Source organism: Diadema antillarum, unplaced genomic scaffold (assembly GCF_040938485.1).
Source record: "Diadema antillarum isolate AM-2024a unplaced genomic scaffold, OU_Dant_1.0 seq00000486_RagTag, whole genome shotgun sequence".
In the NCBI taxonomy this organism is placed as follows: Eukaryota; Metazoa; Echinodermata; class Echinoidea; order Diadematoida; family Diadematidae; genus Diadema; species Diadema antillarum.
This window is the reverse complement of record NW_027271449.1, coordinates 508,309-529,672: the sequence shown is the minus strand read 5'-3', so window position 1 is coordinate 529,672 and position 21,364 is coordinate 508,309. Positions and strand designations below refer to the sequence as shown.

Sequence of the window (21,364 nt, the reverse complement as noted above, 5' to 3'; positions counted from 1 at the left end):
AGCGCGGAGTTCAGATACACCCTTTGGCCATGTGACGGCAGTGAAGCACATTTACCTTCAAGGAAATTTTCCGTAATATTTTTGTAATAAAACCATGATTATTTTTTCTAAGCCATCACAGTGAGGAGAGTCTATACGGCAGAGAGGGCAACAAGGTCCCCCTCCTCCTCCCCCCCCCCCCCCCCCCCCCCACCCATCCGACTAGTCTCTGCAACCGAGCTTCATAACTCGCTGGAATCCTTACAGCTCAGGATGAATCGACAATTTTATATTGCCGAGTAACAGCATTTGGACAGTCCCTCAACCAACCATGAACTGGAAGAACCTAGAATTACGGTGGACGATTCTGACTGAATCGGGTTCCTTAGCCAATGAACAAAAGTATACCACCCTAATCAATATTCATAAAGTTGGACTCTTGCTATGATTGGACGAGCAAAACCGACTTGGAGGGAAATCCCCGGCGATTCTGGCTACACCCCTCCCCCTCCCTACAATACGCTCTAGCAAGATCCGACACGTACTGGTACACGTCATTGATTCCACGGCATACTGGAAACGTTTGGGACACGTTGCTTCACGCACGGCGCGCGCCGTACGTTGTCGACACAAGAGCCTATGCGATTGATCGCGCGCTAGCACAAAATTCACGTGAATTCTTTCAACAATTCATTACACGCCAACTCGCTGTTGAGAGTAGACCGAAGTGAACACCTCCGTCAAGATAATTCTTTTCGTACGGATAGATTATTAGCCATCTCTGAAAATGACGCTTGGTGAAATGGAGATTACATTCAGTGAGGGTTGCAGTGAATGCATGGGGTAAGTACGATGTAGTTTGAGCAAATGTCGTCTAAATTGTCTGCCGTTTTTAAAATCAATGTGTCATTAGTTGAGAATGCACCTGTGCGTGGTGCCGCAGAACGTGTGAGTCACATGCTTGGTATCCCCCGGCCCCGCTACACGACCGTGTGCGGCCGGTGAATGCTGATCAACACTCGAGCGGGTATTGCGTCATGCCCATGAAATTTCGCGCAGTTATATTCTCTTCTTGACCAACCAAAATACCCAGGCCTTCTCGTCACTAGTCACCCAGCCAGCGCATTGTTCTGTTCTGTTTTGTTTTAATTGTTATTATTATTACTTATTGAATGTTCGTACAAGTTTTGTTTCATGGAGTGGTGGAGGCTTACGCGAAATATTTTGCTATCAGGAAAGGATTATAATATTGGTATACCGGTATATGATCCCAAATAGTCACCAAGCGCCAAAAAAAAAAAAGGGGGGGGGGGGGGGCAGCCAGTCCTTGCTTGGTGGGGGCTCACCTGGCTGGTTGATGCTGTCGCCTAAAAACCAGTACTGACTGGTTGGATAGCGCGTATGTGACCGGTAGGAAGTATTTATTATAGCTCCAGTCGGAAGTGCTGGTTACCGTTTGTTAGAAATTTCAAAGTCCACACACAGATAAATTCTTTCCTTTTTGCCTCCACCCCTTCCGCACACAACCGCATGCCTGCCAGTCCACATTCTTCGCATTCCGCTTTCGGTTCAATTCAAACATCAAGCTTTTGTCTTGCTATGTGGTTAACTCAGATCTCCGCGGAAATCGCTTCAAGGAGAGAAAATATAGACCTAGAGCTATCTCTTTTATTGATACACTGGATAATTTCAACCAACGCAGATTACTATTCTCATGGTGGGCACCCTTATCCAGCAGAGCACCTCAAAGACAAAATAGCTGTCTTGTCAATGTGTAGGCCTACACAGTTTTGTCATGTTATTTGTTGTATCCAAAGTAGCTGTCAATTGTCCACCAGACATTGAATAGTCTAGGGCCTATTGGTCTTTAATTTTGAAATTGTTCATTAGATTTAAAGTTTGACTTTTTGTGGGATGGTTGATAGGAATATGCTGCCATGGGAGTTGAGCTTAATGTCATATTGATAAATCATGGACATGAGGTTGCTTTTTTTTAAATAGAGTAGATTGTCTGACATTCTATATAGACAAGAGATTTCTTTTGCAATTTATGTAGTTATCCAATTGATTGTTATGTCATTGACATTGATGACTTGTGCTACTCAAGTTTCAGAGTCATAAATTTCTGTGATTCTCAATATTTGACTTCATTATTATATATGGTTACCATTATATGATCACTGAACTTTGTTTGGAATCTCAGCATCATCCACTGAAAACTGATGTCTATCTTGAGTGCAAGATCTTTAAAGGTTTAAAAAAAAAAAGAGGATTTACAGAGACTCCAACTCTCGTTTTCGATGGGAGATCTCCCGCCAAAAACCCCTTTTTGCAAAATCTCCCGTTCTCCCGCTTGAGATTTAGTTTCTCCCGTGCGCCCTGGCTCTTTGTCTCCCGTTGGAAAGGATTTCTTACTTATTTCTATCATACTGTATGTTGAGAAAGTAAACCTTAGATAGCACCAGAGAGCATCTAGGCCTACAACCCTAGGAACTTCGCGCTTCGCACCAAGTTGGAGTCTCCCGTTTGATAGGGGTTTCAGGTGGGAGAATCTCCAGATCAGAAGGTGCTTTGGGTTGGAGTCTCTGGATTTAGAATCTCCAATCAGTGAAATGAAGCAGTATATATTAGTCTCCATGAAACATACTAGGTCATGGGTGATTGCATGCAATCCAAGTTTGTTTAATACTCACACTATCACAACATGAAAAGGATGACTGAACAATGCTGTGAGTTGATCCCCATAGTGCCTCAAATGGACTATAGCCTAGGGCCCTATATTGTGCCTCATGAATATTCATGACAAGGATATTAATGCCAAAGTCCTTTTAAGGAATACCAATTGGCCCACTTATAAGTACCTGTTGTACTTTCGGAGGGTGTACAGAATGAATGAACCCTGGAATTCCTTCCGTGGCGGATGCAGTTCTCTGTAATCTTCACTATGTGTTAGCAGGTTCATCCATATAAGGGTATTCCTCGTGATTGAAGGCTTACAAACATGCAAAGTTTCAATTTCACACAGGAAGTAGACCTATGCCTCAGGAAGTAGGAATAGGGACAATGTCTGCATATATCTGCAAAGTCACTAAGCATTCTCTCTCCCTGCTTGCCCGTATCTCACACTGGTCACTCCCTCTCTCTCTCTTCCTGTCTATATCTCTTTGTCTTTCTTTTCATATATTTCCCTGATATATGTCTGTCTCTCTCTCATACAGACAGCTCATACCACACCAAAATCTTTCGTGTATGAATTCTATGAGTATCAAATCATTACATTTCCAAGTGCTCTTATGTATTGAGTTGTGCAAGCGTATAAAAGTGTGAAGTACCAAACACCAGTAATGATTAACAGATTTGATATGCACAAAGGAATTGAAACTGCAACGGACGTATGTACATCTGAAAAATTAATTGATTATATCGCGTACATATATACGTCATTGAAGTGGAGCTGGTCCAAAGTTCAATCTACCCTTTATTAAATGCTAGCACTTGAACTGATTGTACATATGTAAATATGATGGAATTGTATCCAGTAAGTGCCATAAGCAGCAGTATAAGGATGATGTCAGGATGCAGCATTCGACTGTAATAGTACACAACGCATGTGCAGACAAATTACACTTGTAAAGTAATGTTACCATGTAAGGGCCTATAGTGTAACATGCATTCTCAACAGTTACAATGTAAATGACAAAGTTTGTAAACAATGATATCAAAAGTTGGGTTTGCAGTCACACAGGGAGTGGGGGGATATGTCAACTTCAAAACAAGTGAAATGATGTGTTGATGCATGTTCAGAAACTGGAATGTGGCAATAGAAATTTCTTCCTAAATTTGTTTCTCACTGCACTCATGGATTGGGATATGACATTGCAATCTATGGAGTTCTACAAACATAAAGCACCCTGTATTTTAATGTTTTTCTATGTTTTTCCTCTTTTAATTACAGTGCAGAGACTGCCCTGGAGGCAGGGATCGCATTGCGAGACGTCCTCATCCGCGCAAAGACAGAGAACAGACTCACGTGTGGAGTCTATCAAGCAGCAAAGAAACTAGATGTGTGAGTATCAAGATATGATCTTATCATTGCTGTCATAAATATGTACCATTGTTGTCGATATGTTATACACATTTATATCGTGATTTTAATTTCTGTACCCATTCATATAAATACACATGACATGGATTTGGGGATAGTTTTATCATCAAAATGACTTTAAAGCAAAGTTGTTATGAGAATAATCATATTGTTGTTGGAAACCATACAGCCAACAGTTCAAAGAGGGAAGAGAGCAAGAGTTTTGTCATCTTTGTACACTACTACGACTTCATGTCTGTCAATTGATGCCTATGGTGTTGAACTGAGCTTAAAACATTTTACAGTAATGTATTCTATTTTTTCTCATCCTTTCCCTTTATAAAACAGGGATCCAGAGAGAGTTATGCTGTGCATACATGCCGATCTATGCATGGAAAATGTTCCTCTCCAACTCCACTTCGCCCTGATGGAGGCTTTTTGCTGGGAAAACCAGATAAAACTGCTGAAGGTAAGTGTCCTTTCTTCTATCTACACACAGTGCAAAAACACTCTTGCTGTTTCCATCCATGTACATGTATTATTCGATTGGTGCTTTGGTTGATTGTTGTCGCAATTAAACCCAAAGGAGAGCTAAATAATCTATAGGCCCTATGTATTTCTTGTTTTATTTGGTCTAAACAGAAACAAAAAAAAAGACATTTAAAACAAAGAGAAACTGATTTAAAGATAAGAAATGGGAAATGGAAGATTTCATGAAGTGTCCAGCAATGTGCCTCTGTGTGTACACTACAGTGTGTATGCGTACCATGCCCTAATTATGCTGAAAGGTTTGACTAGCAAAGCCATGGCCAATGACATGGCAAAATTACATTACGGGCAGTCTATCTGCACTCAGCGTAGGCAAAGTGACAAACAGATATTAGAGGGTGTCATTTCCTTCAGAATTAACCAGAAATCACGGCTGTTTGTGTCGCTCGGGATAGTCTCATTGCGGAGATAGGGTTGATTAGCCGACTGGAAGTGAGACTTGTTTTGAACACTTGTTGTTTCGGATAGAAGAAGCCGCCTTGCTGTCGTAGCAAATTTGTCACTTCCTTTCCTTTGCCTTGTGAAAGTCGGCGAGTGCGTCAATGTTTCAAAGGATATTGACAGGGTTCGGTCATGGTGTCCGACGTGTCACTGCACTTTTCACTGGCACTGATAATTATGATGACAATAGATTGTCTTGTTTTGTGCAGAATAAACTGCAGAGTGGCTTTCTTTTTATATTGAAAAAGAATATGTTTGTTGCATAATGCAAAAGAGAATCTGTTTTCAATGCATCATATATAAGATGCCACTGTATAGCTATGTCGTTTCCATTGCCAAGCCAAGAGGTAGTGTGCTATTGCTTGGTTAGGTTTTTTTTTCCCCCCTCTTTATGTTTGTCATATATGTGGGTAGTGGTCTTTTACAAAGTCTGGAACCATACAATGCATCATGAAAAATTCTTTAGAAATATATGTCAAGGTGTATTATATTTAACTTCTTTACATTTGCTAGTGCTATTTGCACAACTATGTGAACCGAGGCTGTACTGTCTGGGCATGGAAACTGTACGCAAATCACTTGGCTTAGAGTCAAGCTGTGTAACAAAGACACTCACATGACCTGCCTGCCCCTATCACATGACATGGAAGATTTCTCAACCGGGTGGAGTGCAACAAAAGCCCAGCTACCTTGGCACTACCAGGAAACCCCCTGATTTGCATATGAGCGAGGCCAATGCCTTCTAACAATGTAGTGAACTTCCTTGATACCCCATAGATGTAGCAGATAGAAAAGTGCAGTTTACATGCAGTATATAGCAACTTTTTTTCCCCTTTGGCAGTTCCAAATAAAGAAGTATTGACCAAAATCAGCAAGTTGTTATGAGATAAGATCAAATAGTAATTGAAGGGTAAGATATAAATGTGTGCCAGTGTTTGTTTAGGTACTCCTCTATCTCTCTCCCTCTCTCTCTCTCTCTCTCTCTCTCTCTCTCTTTGTGTGTAGTGATAGCTTGTTTACCGGTACCAGGGTGTACCTTGCACAGTGCATATGGGCCATTATATCATGGTCAAGGTTTAGACAACTCAGCAACAGAGGGCTTCCACAGTAGAGAGTGGGTGTTATTGCAACTACTGTAGAACTCTCATGTTTGGCTCATTTTCTCCCATGAAAGAAAAGGTGTAAATCTATGCAGTTTCCTTCAATACTTGGCATGATACAATTATTGTAGTTTGTGAGTCCTTCTTCAATCATGTGCAGTGTCCTTCATGGAGGGGAGATTAGCCTTGCATCTTGCATTGTACTATGTGCCCAGATAAACAATATTCATGCATGGGTTTAGATTCTCTCTGGTTTAATGTACTATGTATGACATGCATGGGGGTCATGTAGGGCGAAGTTGTTTATACCTTGATACATTGTCATCAAGGTGAAAAAGGCTTTCACAGATGCCATTTAAATTACTTCTGCTAACTACACAACCTGCCACTTGTTTGTTTTGTTTTGCAAAAGTTTACACCTTCTTCTTTCTCCTTTTCAAACGCATCCTTCATTGCAGTTTGGGTAAAAAGAAAAGGTTGAATTGAATTTGTTTAGTAGCTGCGGTGCTAATCCAACATTTTGTACATTGTAGCAACAGTCATTGACCACAATGTGGATTCCAAGTGTTAAATTGTACTGGAAAGAGACATTTCATTGGATAATGAATTATTTAGAGGTACTTTGTGGCAGACAAAAAACAACATGGAACATGGATTTGATAACAGTTTACAAATTTGCCCATTTCAAGTGAAGCAAAGATAGGTTGACAGAGCTGCTGGGGTAGCAAAGCAGCACCATACTACTCTATACACCTATAGGTGTAATCTGTGTGCTATTGCTGGATGGGTACTTTTGGAATGCCTTTGTCTAGTTGCCCTCTGTCATATCGTGCTGTGTATAGGAATGTCTTTGTCTCTCAATAACTAGTGTCTGTATTTCTTCACAATTCAATGCAATCAGGGGAGACTGTGCCATTGTATTCACACTTCTTACTGTATTTTAGAGAATGAGACTGTGTGCCTTTATCAGTCTGAAGAGTTGGTTTATCTCCTTGTTCCATTGAGTGCAGTTTTGAATTTTGCGTGTGTTCTTGTAAGACTCTTATTTTTTAAATGGCTCTTTGTCAGGCAGAAGCCATAGGCAAGTATTGGAATGTAAATCAAGGCTCCTCATCTTTGCAATTTGTGAATGCAAATAGGCATTCTCTGTTCTTCCTTCTCTGCAAAGATTATTGTGATGGTGCAGTGTTAGAGGGTGAACACTGTGTATTTGCCTACTTTCATTTTCAACTGTTGAAAATCGACCGTTGTGTATTCGTACCTCCTTTGTCCTGCGGTAAATCTATTTTCACCCCGTTCTTTGTGGTGCTTTGTCCAAGATGATTTTGTGAATGTCTTTGTTGGCAGTGTACAGGAATGTAGGGCCTACATGTTCCAGCCTTTGTTCATTGTGTATTGTTTGGTTGCAAAGAGTCCACTGTGTTAGCATCCAATAGAGAGCATGCAGCGAGGGAAAGAACGCTCCCACAGTTCATCGAGAGAACAAAGAACTTTGCCCCTAGATTCACCTGTTACCCTAGCTGTATCCAGTGAATCCTGTAGGGTGGAACACAATGTGGGTTTCAATCTCTTGCTCTGTTCTGCCTGTAAGATATCAATCCTTTGTTGAGGGTTCTTATTGATCGTTCAGTTATCCTGAAACGACCTCGCCTGGCCTTCTCAATCCGCCTAGTACAGGGAATGCTCTGATGTTTCTTGGAAGTGGGCTCTGTGCTGTAAAAGAACCACTGTCAGAAGGCAGCTTTAGCACAATGTTTACTTACACGATTGCATTTGCATGATAGTACAATGTAGTACAAAGAATTAGACCTAAGAGCACCTACACTATATAATGCACTGTATAGATCATTGGGCAAATTCACATGATTATTCAACTGCACTGTAGGTGTACAATGACAAGTTTGGTCCTGGAGGTATAACTAGAGACAATGACCCCAGTATGACCTTCTTGCTTCTGGGGGAGTTACTGACATCAGTAGGCAGAAGGAAAAAAGAAAAGAAAAATAAACTAATAAAACTAAGCAATTGTGTGTAATACACTTCTAAGAAAGCATTTTTGGCAATGACCTCACTGAGTGAATAGAGATAGAGTGTGGCTCCCGGGAACCAACTTGTATTCCGCATCATCTTCCCAATTTCTGGGTGTCTGAGTAGCTCTCATTTCATGAGGTCAAACAGCTTGATTTCTTCCTTGAAGGGAAGGGGGGGGGGGGGAGGGAGGGGAGAGAAGAAAGAGATGCTATGTACTCCGCTTTAGTACCGAGAAGGTTCAAAGATATTTTCTGCGTAAGTCAACTTTGTCAACTTTCTATGTAAACCAATCATGCTACCAGGCTGCTATTGAATGTATATCAATATCACTGTTCTTCTGCAATTCTGTTTACCATCTGATGGCTATTACATTTGTCTTCAGAAGAAAATTTTACAACTAATGAGCTCTACATGAGCCTCGTGATGATGAGTCACCTCGAATACAAGACTACAGTACTCTTTGCCTCTTACGATTGGCCTGTTCCTGGAAGCGTGCCATACAACGCTATGCCGTAGGGATGGCTGTTTGGTAGTTTTTATGTAACCAGACCCAAATTCTCAAAAATGCATGAGCAATTGTTAAAATCTTCATAATGTTTGTGAAAGTGAATGGATATCATTTACTTTATTCATTATATTGTTCACCACATGTTGGCCACTTTTTGCGGAATAAAGAGTAGATTTTAGCAAAGTATTATTCCACTTTGGCCTAATTTATTGCTGTGATATGATACTCTGTGGTGTGATATTGGAGATTGAGGTCTGTATGATCAGACTACTTTTTATTGGGTATGGCTGAGTGCTGCTAAAGTCACATGACTGCATCGTGCAGCTATACAATATACATGTATTATCATTCTGAATATGAGCTGGAAATTGAATTGCCGTTGCCAGCTAGTGGATCTCTAGGCGGGAGGCGTTTTTCGTGGAAAAGGGAACTGTCACTGCATGCCACAGACACCAGCGCTAGGCAGAGCAGATTGTGTTTATGGAGTGGCCTTTATGTTTTGTTCTGGGAGGAGTTGCATTGAGGTTCTCCTTCCAGGGTTGACCTCTTATACTTTGTCAGGAAATGTGGACTCTTCTTTCTTAGTGCCCAGGAAAAACATCAACATTTCTAGGTTCAGACTTGGTCAGGCACCTTCCAGTGTGCCATGTTTTTGTATATTAAAATCACAAAAAAGGAGAAAAACACAGCTCTTAAAAGAAAACATTATACAGCACAGAAACAAAAACAAAACGCTGAAGTGGGACAGCCCCTGCTCTCTACCAGTCACTTTTGAAGTGTCAGTAGGTCATATTGGATTTCACAGATTGGTCTGCTGATATCAAGGTGGCATTTCCATTTGTGAGATATGCTCTGGTATTTGCTATCCCAAGTTCCTGTTATGCGACCCCTCAAATTACCAGGTGACATATGAAATCCCTGGAATCATTGTAACTCATCCCAATTTTCCTTGCCATTGTAATTTGTATGCTGGACTTTGCAGGCTTATAAGTCACTGCTGCTGCTGCATGCTGCCAGCAGTAAGATTGTCGAGTTTTGTATGGTACCAGCATTTCTTCTGATTGATGTCACTGCTACAGATTGTTTGCAGAATGTGTCTTTTTTGGGGAAAACCTGTCTTTAGATTCCTATTGGCCTTTTTTGTTGTTGGTATTTCTTTTTAGGATGCTTATCAATGTACAGTAATTACTTGTGCCAGTTACTGGAGTGCCAAGGAAATTCCCTTGTTGTAGGGATGGAACAGAAGAGATATACACCACAGACGTTTCATCCATGTCCTCATAATGCATGCTATATTAAGAAAACAGTAAAAATACTGCAGTATCCTGCAGTATATAAGAAATACACTAATTTTGTTGTTATATTATTATGACTCATGAGCATTTGATTTGTAGCATTTTGTTTTTCAAAAGGAATTTATACTCTATGAAACTCTTTTTGTTCTTTGGTTATCATTGTAGGTGGGAGACACAGAAGCCCTTAGACAGCTGTGTGCGGATGTTCCCTTGACATCCGATGAGGAGGCGGAGGAGGACGCAGAACTCCCAGAGTCACAATCACTGGAGCCATCGCCATGGCGACACCAGTCGGAGGACTTCTCCTGCATCCTAGTCGAGGTAAGAATGTGAGAGTTTGACAAACTTTCAGTTCAGTGCACTTCAGAGGAGAAACACAGGGACAATTTGCATATATAAGGCTGTGTCATGTGTCATACAGAATAAAACATGTGTTGCATTTGAAGGCATGTGAATGAGAATAACATTAATGATTTTTTAACCTAAGTTACGACAAAACAAGATAAAATCAACCAGAAAACTTTGAGCACTTGTACATGTAGACCACTAAATAGTGTGACGTTGCTGTGAGTACGTCATGATGTTTTCATAGGTGTTGTGAACAGGCCTTGAAGGCTTTTTTTCCATGCAGCAAATTTGATGAATGCTTTTTATGCTTGATGGCAGTCTACTTCGTGGAAAATATACTGTACTCAAAGGAGTGAGGGGAAGGGAGAATAACAGGCTTTTAGGCGAAATGCTAATTTATCTGTGGAAGAACCGAAAATCTGGTCATGTGGAACCGTGTTTGTTAATTGAAGCAATGGAAGAGAGGAAAGCCTTCAACGTAATTAATCTGTGTGGAGCATTGTGCAGCAATGTCATTGACACAGCAGCTCTGCCAAGGACATGTGGGAAGTGGTAAATTAGATTGTGGCCAACCTATGATGATGGGAAAGTCCTGATGCCTTGTCTCCTGATTGTCAGGAGTACAACCCTCAAAGGGAATAATGCAACTTGTGCAGAATTTGTAAGCTGCTTATGAAGTTTAGGCAAGATAACAAGATGATTTTTGTTCTTTTGGGGTTTTTTTTTTTACCTCCTGATAGCAATATTGCTACATAGCAAGTCATTTGCTTCATGAAATCTGTGCAGAGTCCATCATTAGTAATAAATGAAGAGTAATGATATATCTTGCACAGGGTCGGGGAGAGAGATTCTTTTGGTAGAAAACATCAGATTCACAAAAGTTCTTATATATACCAGATATATCATATTCTTTGACTGAATATTTTTCTTTAACTTGTGTACTGCCTGTTTTATTTCTTCAAATGTGCAGGTTCCAGCAAAGATGGATGCTGCTTGCCACACACTCCTAGCCCATTACATGCACCTGTCTGAAGCCGAAACCTTCCCGCACATCACCCTGGCAACTTGAAGTGTCGTCATGGTGACAAGTCAGCAGGTCAACCCACAGACTGGGAGAGGTGGAGTTCAATGACCTATTTATGGCTTGATGCATCGGTGGCAAGAGTACTGCTAAAATACTGTACATAACTGCAGGTCATGCATCAGCTATATCTGAATGATGGCCGTTCCTTGTACCGAGGTCAAGTGGGGGTCATGACAGAGGTGAACGAACTCTTTTGTAGGAAGATCTGTAGATCTGTAAGACTTAAACGAACAGTATGCCAGTACCTGAGCTGTGCTTTGGATGGACAATGAAGAAGCGTCGGCACATACAGTCGGGGAAGGACTTTCCCACAAAGTTGGTCCTACTGCATCATGTGACATTCCACAAGACTACATCTGTATGTTGCAAGACATGAATGAAACGATCAAAGGAGGAAAGAAATAGAAGCTTATTGAATTCAATACCATTCATTTCAAGTCACAGTAAGATGTGTAAGCAGAATATAAGACCTACTTTGCCAAAGGTTTGTTAATTGTCATGGGAAAGGAATATGCTCAAACAAAAAAAGAAAAAAAATACAAAAGACAAATGTACAGGAACAAACAAAAAATGCATTTACTACTTACGAGTTAGTCATGTGAATATATAAGGTGAAGAATATCAAATGGAATCATCTGTACAGCTCACCTCTTAACTCCAACAAAGGGAAAAAAGCAAAAAAAAAAAAGAAGAAAAGAAATAAGATCTCTTGTGGCCAATATTTCTGAAACATCTTGCTAATGATACAGGATAGACCAGAATACTAGAATGTGTCACAAATGAATGGGCATTGGTGAGAGAGGGCCTTAACACTTTCTGCACCAAAGGGTCAAATGTGCACAAATGTCGCATACATACCTGTGGACAGGTGATTATTGTTGCACATAGAGGGTTAAAGATGAGTGGTGCCGTGTATGATATCCCACATCAGTCGAGATGAGATGAGGGGACGAGGGGGAGGTGGGACGGATTTCTGCCTATGATTTCATCCCTCTGCTCGGTCACTTCGATGTTTAGATGTGTCTACAAAATGCTCTAAGGCTGAAGAATAGTTGCTCATATATGACTGTGTGATTCGTCAAATTACTTTTGTCTATTAAAGATATGTACAGAGAGTCACGGCTGTGTAATAGATGTTCAGACATATTCATGAGCAGATGATATTCCAGCAGGAGGCAAATTTGATAGTGGACACATGAAGCGACATCACAGCACACAAGTTTAAATCCTTGTAGGATATCTAGACGTTTTGATGAATCTTTGGTCAACACGTCTCACACATTTACACTGTTAATTACAGCGAGTGGTTTTGTTTGTGAATTTTGGGTGCATTGTACATTGGTTCGTATATCTGTGCTCTGTTGATTAAAAATGAAGAGAGATAAGATTTGTTAAAGAGGTGAATTAATGTGATTAAATGATAATACAGTTATATTTCTATGAAGTGAGTAGAAAATGATATGCATACAATGAAGAAAATACAATCACTTCTTCACCAAATTTGAATATTTTGGTTTTGAGAATTTCAGAAATCAGTGTTATTGGGCTTCCATGGATTCCATATCTTCGGGAATTTTTCTCTAAATATTTGATATCAATTCAAGTCACAGAAAATATAACCTTGTCTTGACACATGATTTCTTGGGGGAAAATTTTTAGATTTATTAATATAAAAAAAAAAAATGAGTGTGCATTTGAATTGAAGGTGACAGTAATATATTTTGGAAACGTTGATTATGAGTCATAATATGTCCTTACTTTCTGACAATTGTTTGATACAGTTGGTCAATATGGTAAGCTGAGTGTTGCAGGGTGATATGTGAAGTTCTATAGAGTGGCAGATATGAGCACTACTTCAAAACATTCACTGATTCAGAATCTGTTCTGGATTTATACTTAAAACAATACATGTTGTACATGTGAAATTGAATCACCTAAAATATTAAACTCTGTGTAGTTTATTTGCATTAAGTCTACATAAACTCATTGTGAATAACACATGTAAAAGTATTGGAGTTTTATCCAAATATTCAGGTATTCGTCTTCTAAAAGATAAATTAAAATTATTATATATTTATTACTTGGAGTGTAGACATGGCCAGTCAATTGAGGTAGGAGCTTGGCACTAAAAAGCTCAGTTAGTGTGTGAATTTAAGTATGTGTTGTTAATAATATATGTAATTTTATTACTATGTAATGGAAAATATTTATATCAATAAATGAAGAGAATTACTTGTATACATGTATTTTTTGAAGCCATGTGACCAATTATTATGTGTGTACTTGGATGAGATGTCTTTCTCTGCGTGTATGTGTGTGCGTGTGTGCATGTGTGTGTGAGTGTTAGAGTGCTATTTTATGAGTGCATGTAGATATCAATGCAATAACTTCAGTAGGATCTACTAAGCTTAGTGTATATAGGGCACACCGGCATTATTTCCTATACACTGCACATGTATGCTTACAACAATGTAATTAGATACACTTGATGAAAGAGTGTACGATTGGTGATACATGATAATTAAATTGCATTCAAGTCCAAGAAAGCAACGAATGCTGAGTTTGAACTGTTGAGACATGACATGACAGCAAGGAGTGAGTTGCATATATGGAGCACATAATTTGAGCATGAAGAGATATTGATGGATGTAAAACTGAAGAATGTACAGACAAAGTAAATCCTGTCCTTTATACGTAAAGAAAAAAAAATACACATTGTATGTACAATTGTTAGACACGTCAAACATTGCACTACAGAAGGGCTGTCGAGACTGTCATAGGTATATATCTATATATTGTATATATATATATATATATATATATATATATATATATATATATATATATATATATAAATTTATATATTTAAAGCCTATATAAGGAAATATCACCTTTTATGTGTGTGTGTACACGTGAGGAATATGTGCTTCTTTGTGAGTGTATAATTATGTGTACACTCTTATGTAGTGTTCGCTGTTACGTTGTCAAAATAATTACATGTTTGGTATAGTGTATAAACATTGACAATAGACATACTCAGCGAATTGATTAATATTCACAGATTATGTTCATCCATTATAGGGTTATAATTATTATTTACCATATTTGCAGATCTATAAAACAAAAACCCAGCCTTGGTGCTTCAAAATACATGTATTTCCTTATACTGTATTTTAGGCTTTATTGCCAACTTTTTAGATGGTAGGATGTTTCGAGTTTAAACTGACATACACACATAGATATCATAGATATCATGTCATAACTCGAACATTTTTTAAATCACTGCTCCCAATAATAAAACAACACCTTTAAGAGGGTCATTTCATGCTCTGCTCTAGTAATGTTTAAATCTATGGGTCGTATTGCGATCGCATACTGGTAGAGTGGTGATGGGGCACGGGTGAGATACAAACAAACAGAAGGACAAATGCAGACACACAGACAAACAAACGGTAAGAGCATAGTACAATCGCGTTTAGGCCCCCAGCTGTTTTACCGCATGTTTTCGCCATCCTCATGTAGACAGTATACACAATATAGTTCTCCCCGTAGCAATCTTTGCCATATAATGTCTGCCGTATTTGTTCCCAAGATTGTATTAAAAAACTTAAAAGAATATTGTATCAGGACTTAAAATCATTCATTTTACCCTTGTGAATTGCTAGAAGTCTTTAAAGTGTATCTTTGGCCAAAAAAAAGAAAGATATATATATATATATATATATTGATATGCGTAAGAGCTGCATTTCAGTAACCTATTACACCAAGAATCAGAAAAAAAAAATGTTCAATATTAGCAAAGAAAAATACATTTAAAGTTATAAACATGCCACTAAAGCCAATGGGTCTGAAAAGAAGACTATAACTTTGCTATTGTTCCCAGGCTGCCTAATCTCTTGCTGGTTCCTTAATCCATTGCTGGTTCCTAAGAACAAAAGAAAGTTGATAATCTTTCCTTTCAGGTTCAATGATTTAGTTCTTATTTTCTATATCAAAATATACTTTTTCTTCATTTATATTGTTGGTGCAACAGATTACTAAAATACATCTCATTCACATATTAAAAAATATTTTTTGACCAAAGATACACTTTAAAGGATAATGAAACCCAATATGTGAATTGAGGGAATTCAGCAATTATCATAGGACACATCAGTGACGATGGAGAAATGTCGTTTTGGTGCAGCCACCGCTGTGTTCGGGTTTCATTCCCTTTTTTAGTTATTCCTTTTAGTTTTGCTTTGTTTTTCTGTATACGCCCGTACAGATAACGCATCGATCGGATTTTTTTTCTTCAAATTGCTCGTAAGATAGCTGATTCCATCTCAAAAGTTAGCCAACACTATGTATAGGCCTACGATGATGAATTGAGACGTCCTAACCTCTGAACACGATAAATGAAAGGGAGTGAGATCTATTATAGGCATTGTTATCTTAGTCACAATAATGCAGGTAATTATCGGATGTTACCGCTGCGTATTATGTACGTCATGGCCCTTGTAATCACGCATGGTCCTTCCGTACGTTTACAATCCCGCTTTTTTTTTCACCAAACTGCATCGCGGAGATAGACGGGGAAACCATGCCAAGGGAATAATAAAAATACAATACAGCAAACGCCTATCTCCGTGAACGGTTCAGTGATTTCACACAACAATGACAGGCTGTCATTTACGTCAGAGGAAGGTTATTTCAAGCGATTACTCAACCTAAAAAACAGGAGTTAGCTCGTCCGGCTACTGTTGTTAACATTCCCTTTTAGTATGACATCCACTATTTACTGCCAAATTATAACCACCATCAATCTCACTTGAAAAAAAAAGAAGAAGAAATACTATAGAGTAACACGAACACCGGCACAGACAGTGTAAGCGGATGTTTCACAAATAGATTTCTTGACGACCGATTTTTCTTCAGGACCTTGGACCTATCATATCCGGATAGATTCATGAAAGTCCTTTCGCGAATCTGGTGTGTTAGAGGGCCTTTCCTCCATCTGTTTGCAGGCCCGTAGCCAGGATTTTTCAAGGGGGGGGGGGGGGTGCGGTCACTAAAAAAATGGACCTTCGGTACTAATACCAATGATGACACACACACACACACACACACACACACAATTATATATATATATATATATATATTCTTTGGACGACCGAACTACAAAAGTTGTATAAGAATTTGCGCGCGAAGCGCGCCGCAAATTGTGAATTTTGACTGTTTTAATGACGTTTTAAAGTATCGAGGAAATTTGTATTTTTGTCTGTTGCATGCAATCGCGTTACGGTATTTCATCTAGGAAATAGTAAAAACTCATTTTGCCAGGAAGTTGCAAAGTTTAATTGTGTTCGAGACTCTGCGCGCGTAGCGCGCCGCAAAATTGAGAATAGTGATTTTCCTGGTGTTGTTTTAACTTTTTTTCTATTGTATACCCGCGTTAGCAGGCCTGAAGCCAGGATTTTTAAAGGAAGGGGGGATTGCGTTAATTAACAAAACGGTCCTTTGATACTGTCCCGGGAGGGGTAGCGACAATTAAAAGGTGGACACCATGCTCATGCATGGACTTTCAAAATGGCCCCTAAACGAGTAATGATCATATGATTTTTTTGGGCCTTAAAAACAAGTATTCCTTAAATGTTTCCTGCACCCTAAAGAAGTACTTCATCATGATTGAACAATATCCCATTTTCCCAAATTTCGGCCTTTTTGATACCCTTTGATTATATACGCTCGTACATCACACTTTCCATCTAATCCGTGAGAAAAAACGACCCCTATTACGCGTTTTCTTTAGCGAGTATGGTCACGGTGTCCACCTTTCAGTTGGAGTTTTCCATCCCATTGGATGCTGTTTGGAAGATGAAACATTCACTTTACTATACAGTATATCAGCCGTTGGTATGCGAGTTTGTCAAAAACGAAAATAAATAAGAAAATTTTTAAAACAAAATGAATTGTAAATGTGAACCATTTATATTTTGCCTCCTTGTGGTAGGATATTTCCAGCATTTCCGAACTTTCAAATAATCAGTTTAGATTTAATAATATTAAAGGTAGTAGATCCGATTCGCAAACATCTCCAATATCAGTCAAATGTCATATTAACCATCATGCTAAGAAGGTTTTCTTTGTGAAATTTGGAGGTCAGTGAAATTCAAAAATTAAACATCCGTTAGCCATTGGAAGAAGTTGAGTGCAAATTCAGACCTCAGGCTTAGTGCTCAGATGTTATCCTATTTGATTTGATCTGTCTTACTGTGCACACTAAGATACATACTGGAATGGTTATTTCTTATTTATTAAAGTAATTATAGTAGCATATTTGGTTACTAGCTGTCTCTAAGCATTTTCGAATTTGGGCTGCAAAGAGATCCACTACCTTTAAGTTAGAAGAGAGATAAGTAAATAATGATAAAATAAACAAACAAAAAAGAATGAGTTTCTTTTGTAATACTATCTGACAAACTTTTTACTTTACCATTTTACTTCATAGCTCAGCACTTTCCATTCTCTCTCATACCCTCTTACCCATTACATTTAAATGAAATACAACTAAAATGAGTTTGCGTGCCTGCATAATACTCTTTGGAAATTATAAGTGAGAATGTTCTTAGGTTTTGGCTCACTTTAAAATGAGAACCAATAGAACTGTCACAACATGAGAAAATGTATAAGTAATAATCAACAGTACATTTCCGAATTTGGCCTGCAAAGAAATCCGCTACCTGTAAGTTAGAAAAGAGATTAGTAAATAATGATAAAATAAACAACAAAAAAGAATGAGTTTCTACCGCCGTATCCAGAACAGAGCCTGAAACGGTGCAGGCTCAAGAAATCGTTTGTACTAATACGTCTTGAAGTACTGTGTGATACTGTTGACTCAGACTTCTACAAAGCTGTAAGTAAGAATTTTAACCCAATCCGGCTCATTACCTATGTTTTTTATGAAAAAGATGAATAAAGAATGTAAATTAAATAACGACGCGTCACAATGCAGTCTAACGCTCTCACAATGTTATCATACATAGGGTTTTTCCCTGACTGTTTTTACTCCGGAGCTCTTGCAATATTCAGGCTTTTGTAATACTATCTGACAAACTTTTTACTTTACCATTTTACTTCATAGCTCAGCATTTTCTCTCATACCCTCTTACCCAGTACATTTAAATGAAATACAACTAAATTGAGTTTGCGTGCCTGCATAATACTCTTTGGAAATTATAAGTGAGAATGTTCTTAGGTTTTGGCTCACTTTAAAATGAGAACCAATAGAACTGTCACAACATGAGAAAATGTATAAGTAATAATCAACAGTACATTTCCGAATTTGGCCTGCAAAGAAATCCGCTACCTGTAAGTTAGAAAAGAGATTAGTAAATAATGATAAAATAAACAACAAAAAAGAATGAGTTTCTACCGCCGTATCCAGAACAGAGCCTGAAACGGTGCAGGCTCAAGAAATCGTTTGTACTAATACGTCTTGAAGTACTGTGTGATACTGTTGACTCAGACTTCTACAAAGCTGTAAGTAAGAATTTTAACCCAATCCGGCTCATTACCTGTGTTTTTTATGAAAAAGATGAATAAAGAATGTAAATTAAATAACGACGCGTCACAGTGCAGTCTAACGCTCTCACAATGTTATCATACATAGGGTTTTTCCCTGACTGTTTTTACTCCGGAGCTCTTGCAATATTCAGGCTTTTGTAATACTATCTGACAAACTTTTTACTTTACCATTTTACTTCATAGCTCAGCATTTTCTCTCATACCCTCTTACCCAGTACATTTAAATGAAATACAACTAAATTGAGTTTGCGTGCCTGCATAATACTCTTTGGAAATTATAAGTGAGAATGTTCTTAGGTTTTGGCTCACTTTAAAATGAGAACCAATAGAACTGTCACAACATGAGAAAATGTATAAGTAATAATCAACAGTACATTTCCGAATTTGGCCTGCAAAGAAATCCGCTACCTGTAAGTTAGAAAAGAGATTAGTAAATAATGATAAAATAAACAACAAAAAAGAATGAGTTTCTACCGCCGTATCCAGAACAGAGCCTGAAACGGTGCAGGCTCAAGAAATCGTTTGTACTAATACGTCTTGAAGTACTGTGTGATACTGTTGACTCAGACTTCTACAAAGCTGTAAGTAAGAATTTTAACCCAATCCGGCTCATTACCTGTGTTTTTTATGAAAAAGATGAATAAAGAATGTAAATTAAATAACGACGCGTCACAGTGCAGTCTAACGCTCTCACAATGTTATCATACATAGGGTTTTTCCCTGACTGTTTTTACTCCGGAGCTCTTGCAATATTCAGGCTTTTGTAATACTATCTGACAAACTTTTTACTTTACCATTTTACTTCATAGCTCAGCATTTTCTCTCATACCCTCTTACCCAGTACATTTAAATGAAATACAACTAAATTGAGTTTGCGTGCCTGCATAATACTCTTTGGAAATTATAAGTGAGAATGTTCTTAGGTTTTGGCTCACTTTAAAATGAGAACCAATAGAACTGTCACAACATGAGAAAATGTATAAGTAATAATCAACAGTACATTTCCGAATTTGGCCTGCAAAGAAATCCGCTACCTGTAAGTTAGAAAAGAGATTAGTAAATAATGATAAAATAAACAACAAAAAAGAATGAGTTTCTACCGCCGTATCCAGAACAGAGCCTGAAACGGTGCAGGCTCAAGAAATCGTTTGTACTAATACGTCTTGAAGTACTGTGTGATACTGTTGACTCAGACTTCTACAAAGCTGTAAGTAAGAATTTTAACCCAATCCGGCTCATTACCTGTGTTTTTTATGAAAAAGATGAATAAAGAATGTAAATCAAATAACGACGCGTCACAGTGCAGTCTAACGCTCTCACAATGTTATCATACATAGGGTTTTTCCCTGACTGTTTTTACTCCGGAGCTCTTGCAATATTCAGGCTTTTGTAATACTATCTGACAAACTTTTTACTTTACCATTTTACTTCATAGCTCAGCATTCTCTCTCATACCCTCTTACCCATTACATTTAAATGAAATACAACTAAATTGAGTTTGCGTGCCTGCATAATACTCTTTGGAAATTATAAGTGAGAATGTTCTTAGGTTTTGGCTCACTTCAAAATGAGAACCAATCGAACTGTCACAACATGAGAAAATGTATAACTAATAGAGAACTGGAGTAAGACAGGCCTTTCATTTTGTTTCGTCTCTCCTGATCGTTCGTAAGAAATGCTAATTCATGACCACCTTTTCACAATTTGATTGGAGCATGCATTCATAATGGAAAATAGTTGACATAATAATCTATCCCCAGGCATTATCATGCCAACATGTACTTATATGTACATGTACTATATCTTTGTGAGACGTAGATATAAAATGTCTCAGGTTTTCGATTATAGTAATTTCGAGGAATTTCTTTAATTTTTATCATATATGTAAACTTGAGGCTATTAGATTTTCATCCACTTACCTCTGTACCTGTGAAAAAATGCAAGTGTCAACCTCAATGTCATCCACGAATCGCACGTACTCGGGCGGCCAGTGGAAAAAAAAAAACACCGGTCACACGCGCCAAGGGCCATGGCATGCAGTGCCAATATAATAATAGCTCGCACAAATTGATACATAACATTTGTGTTTGTGTGCATGGGGACGATCCGATGGTTCATACAACAAATGGGTTTCGTACAATTATTTTTAACATTGTTAAACGTACTCTTCCACATTTACTTAACGTAGCATATAATGTGTCTTTATATTTATTTGGATTGTTATCTTGAGAATTGCTAAAAACCGTTATTATGAAAAAGTGGACCTTTCAGAATTTGGGGGGGGGGGTGCGTACGCACCCGACGCACCCCCCCTGGCTACGGGCCTGTGTTTGTGATGTACATTATCGTGTCATGCTGTTTACGTCAACACTTATCAGC

The 21,364-nt window shown here is 38.4% G+C and overlaps 1 protein-coding gene across 1 annotated transcript; it reads left to right on the top strand.

The window, feature by feature from the left end:
* Nucleotides 1-671: 671 nt before the first annotated feature.
* LOC139733686 (growth arrest and DNA damage-inducible protein GADD45 alpha-like) lies at nt 672-12,492 on the top strand. Its single transcript, XM_071644499.1, has 5 exons — nt 672-822; nt 3,935-4,045; nt 4,412-4,532; nt 10,153-10,308; nt 11,306-12,492. Exons 1-5 carry the CDS (start codon nt 767-769, stop codon nt 11,402-11,404), a joined length of 543 nt encoding a protein of 180 aa, XP_071500600.1. The 5' UTR covers nt 672-766; the 3' UTR covers nt 11,405-12,492.
* Nucleotides 12,493-21,364: the final 8,872 nt, after the last annotated feature.

What these genes read in the sequence shown, in the direction of transcription:
- LOC139733686 (XM_071644499.1), top strand. Translation starts at nt 767, where the DNA reads ATGACGCTTGGTGAAATGGAGATTACATTCAGTGAGGGTTGCAGTGAA. An exon ending in ACCAGATAAAACTGCTGAAG is followed by an intron (nt 4,533 to 10,152) that starts GTAAGTGTCCTT and finishes TTATCATTGTAG; the next exon opens with GTGGGAGACACAGAAGCCCT. An exon ending in TCTCCTGCATCCTAGTCGAG is followed by an intron (nt 10,309 to 11,305) that starts GTAAGAATGTGA and finishes TCAAATGTGCAG; the next exon opens with GTTCCAGCAAAGATGGATGC.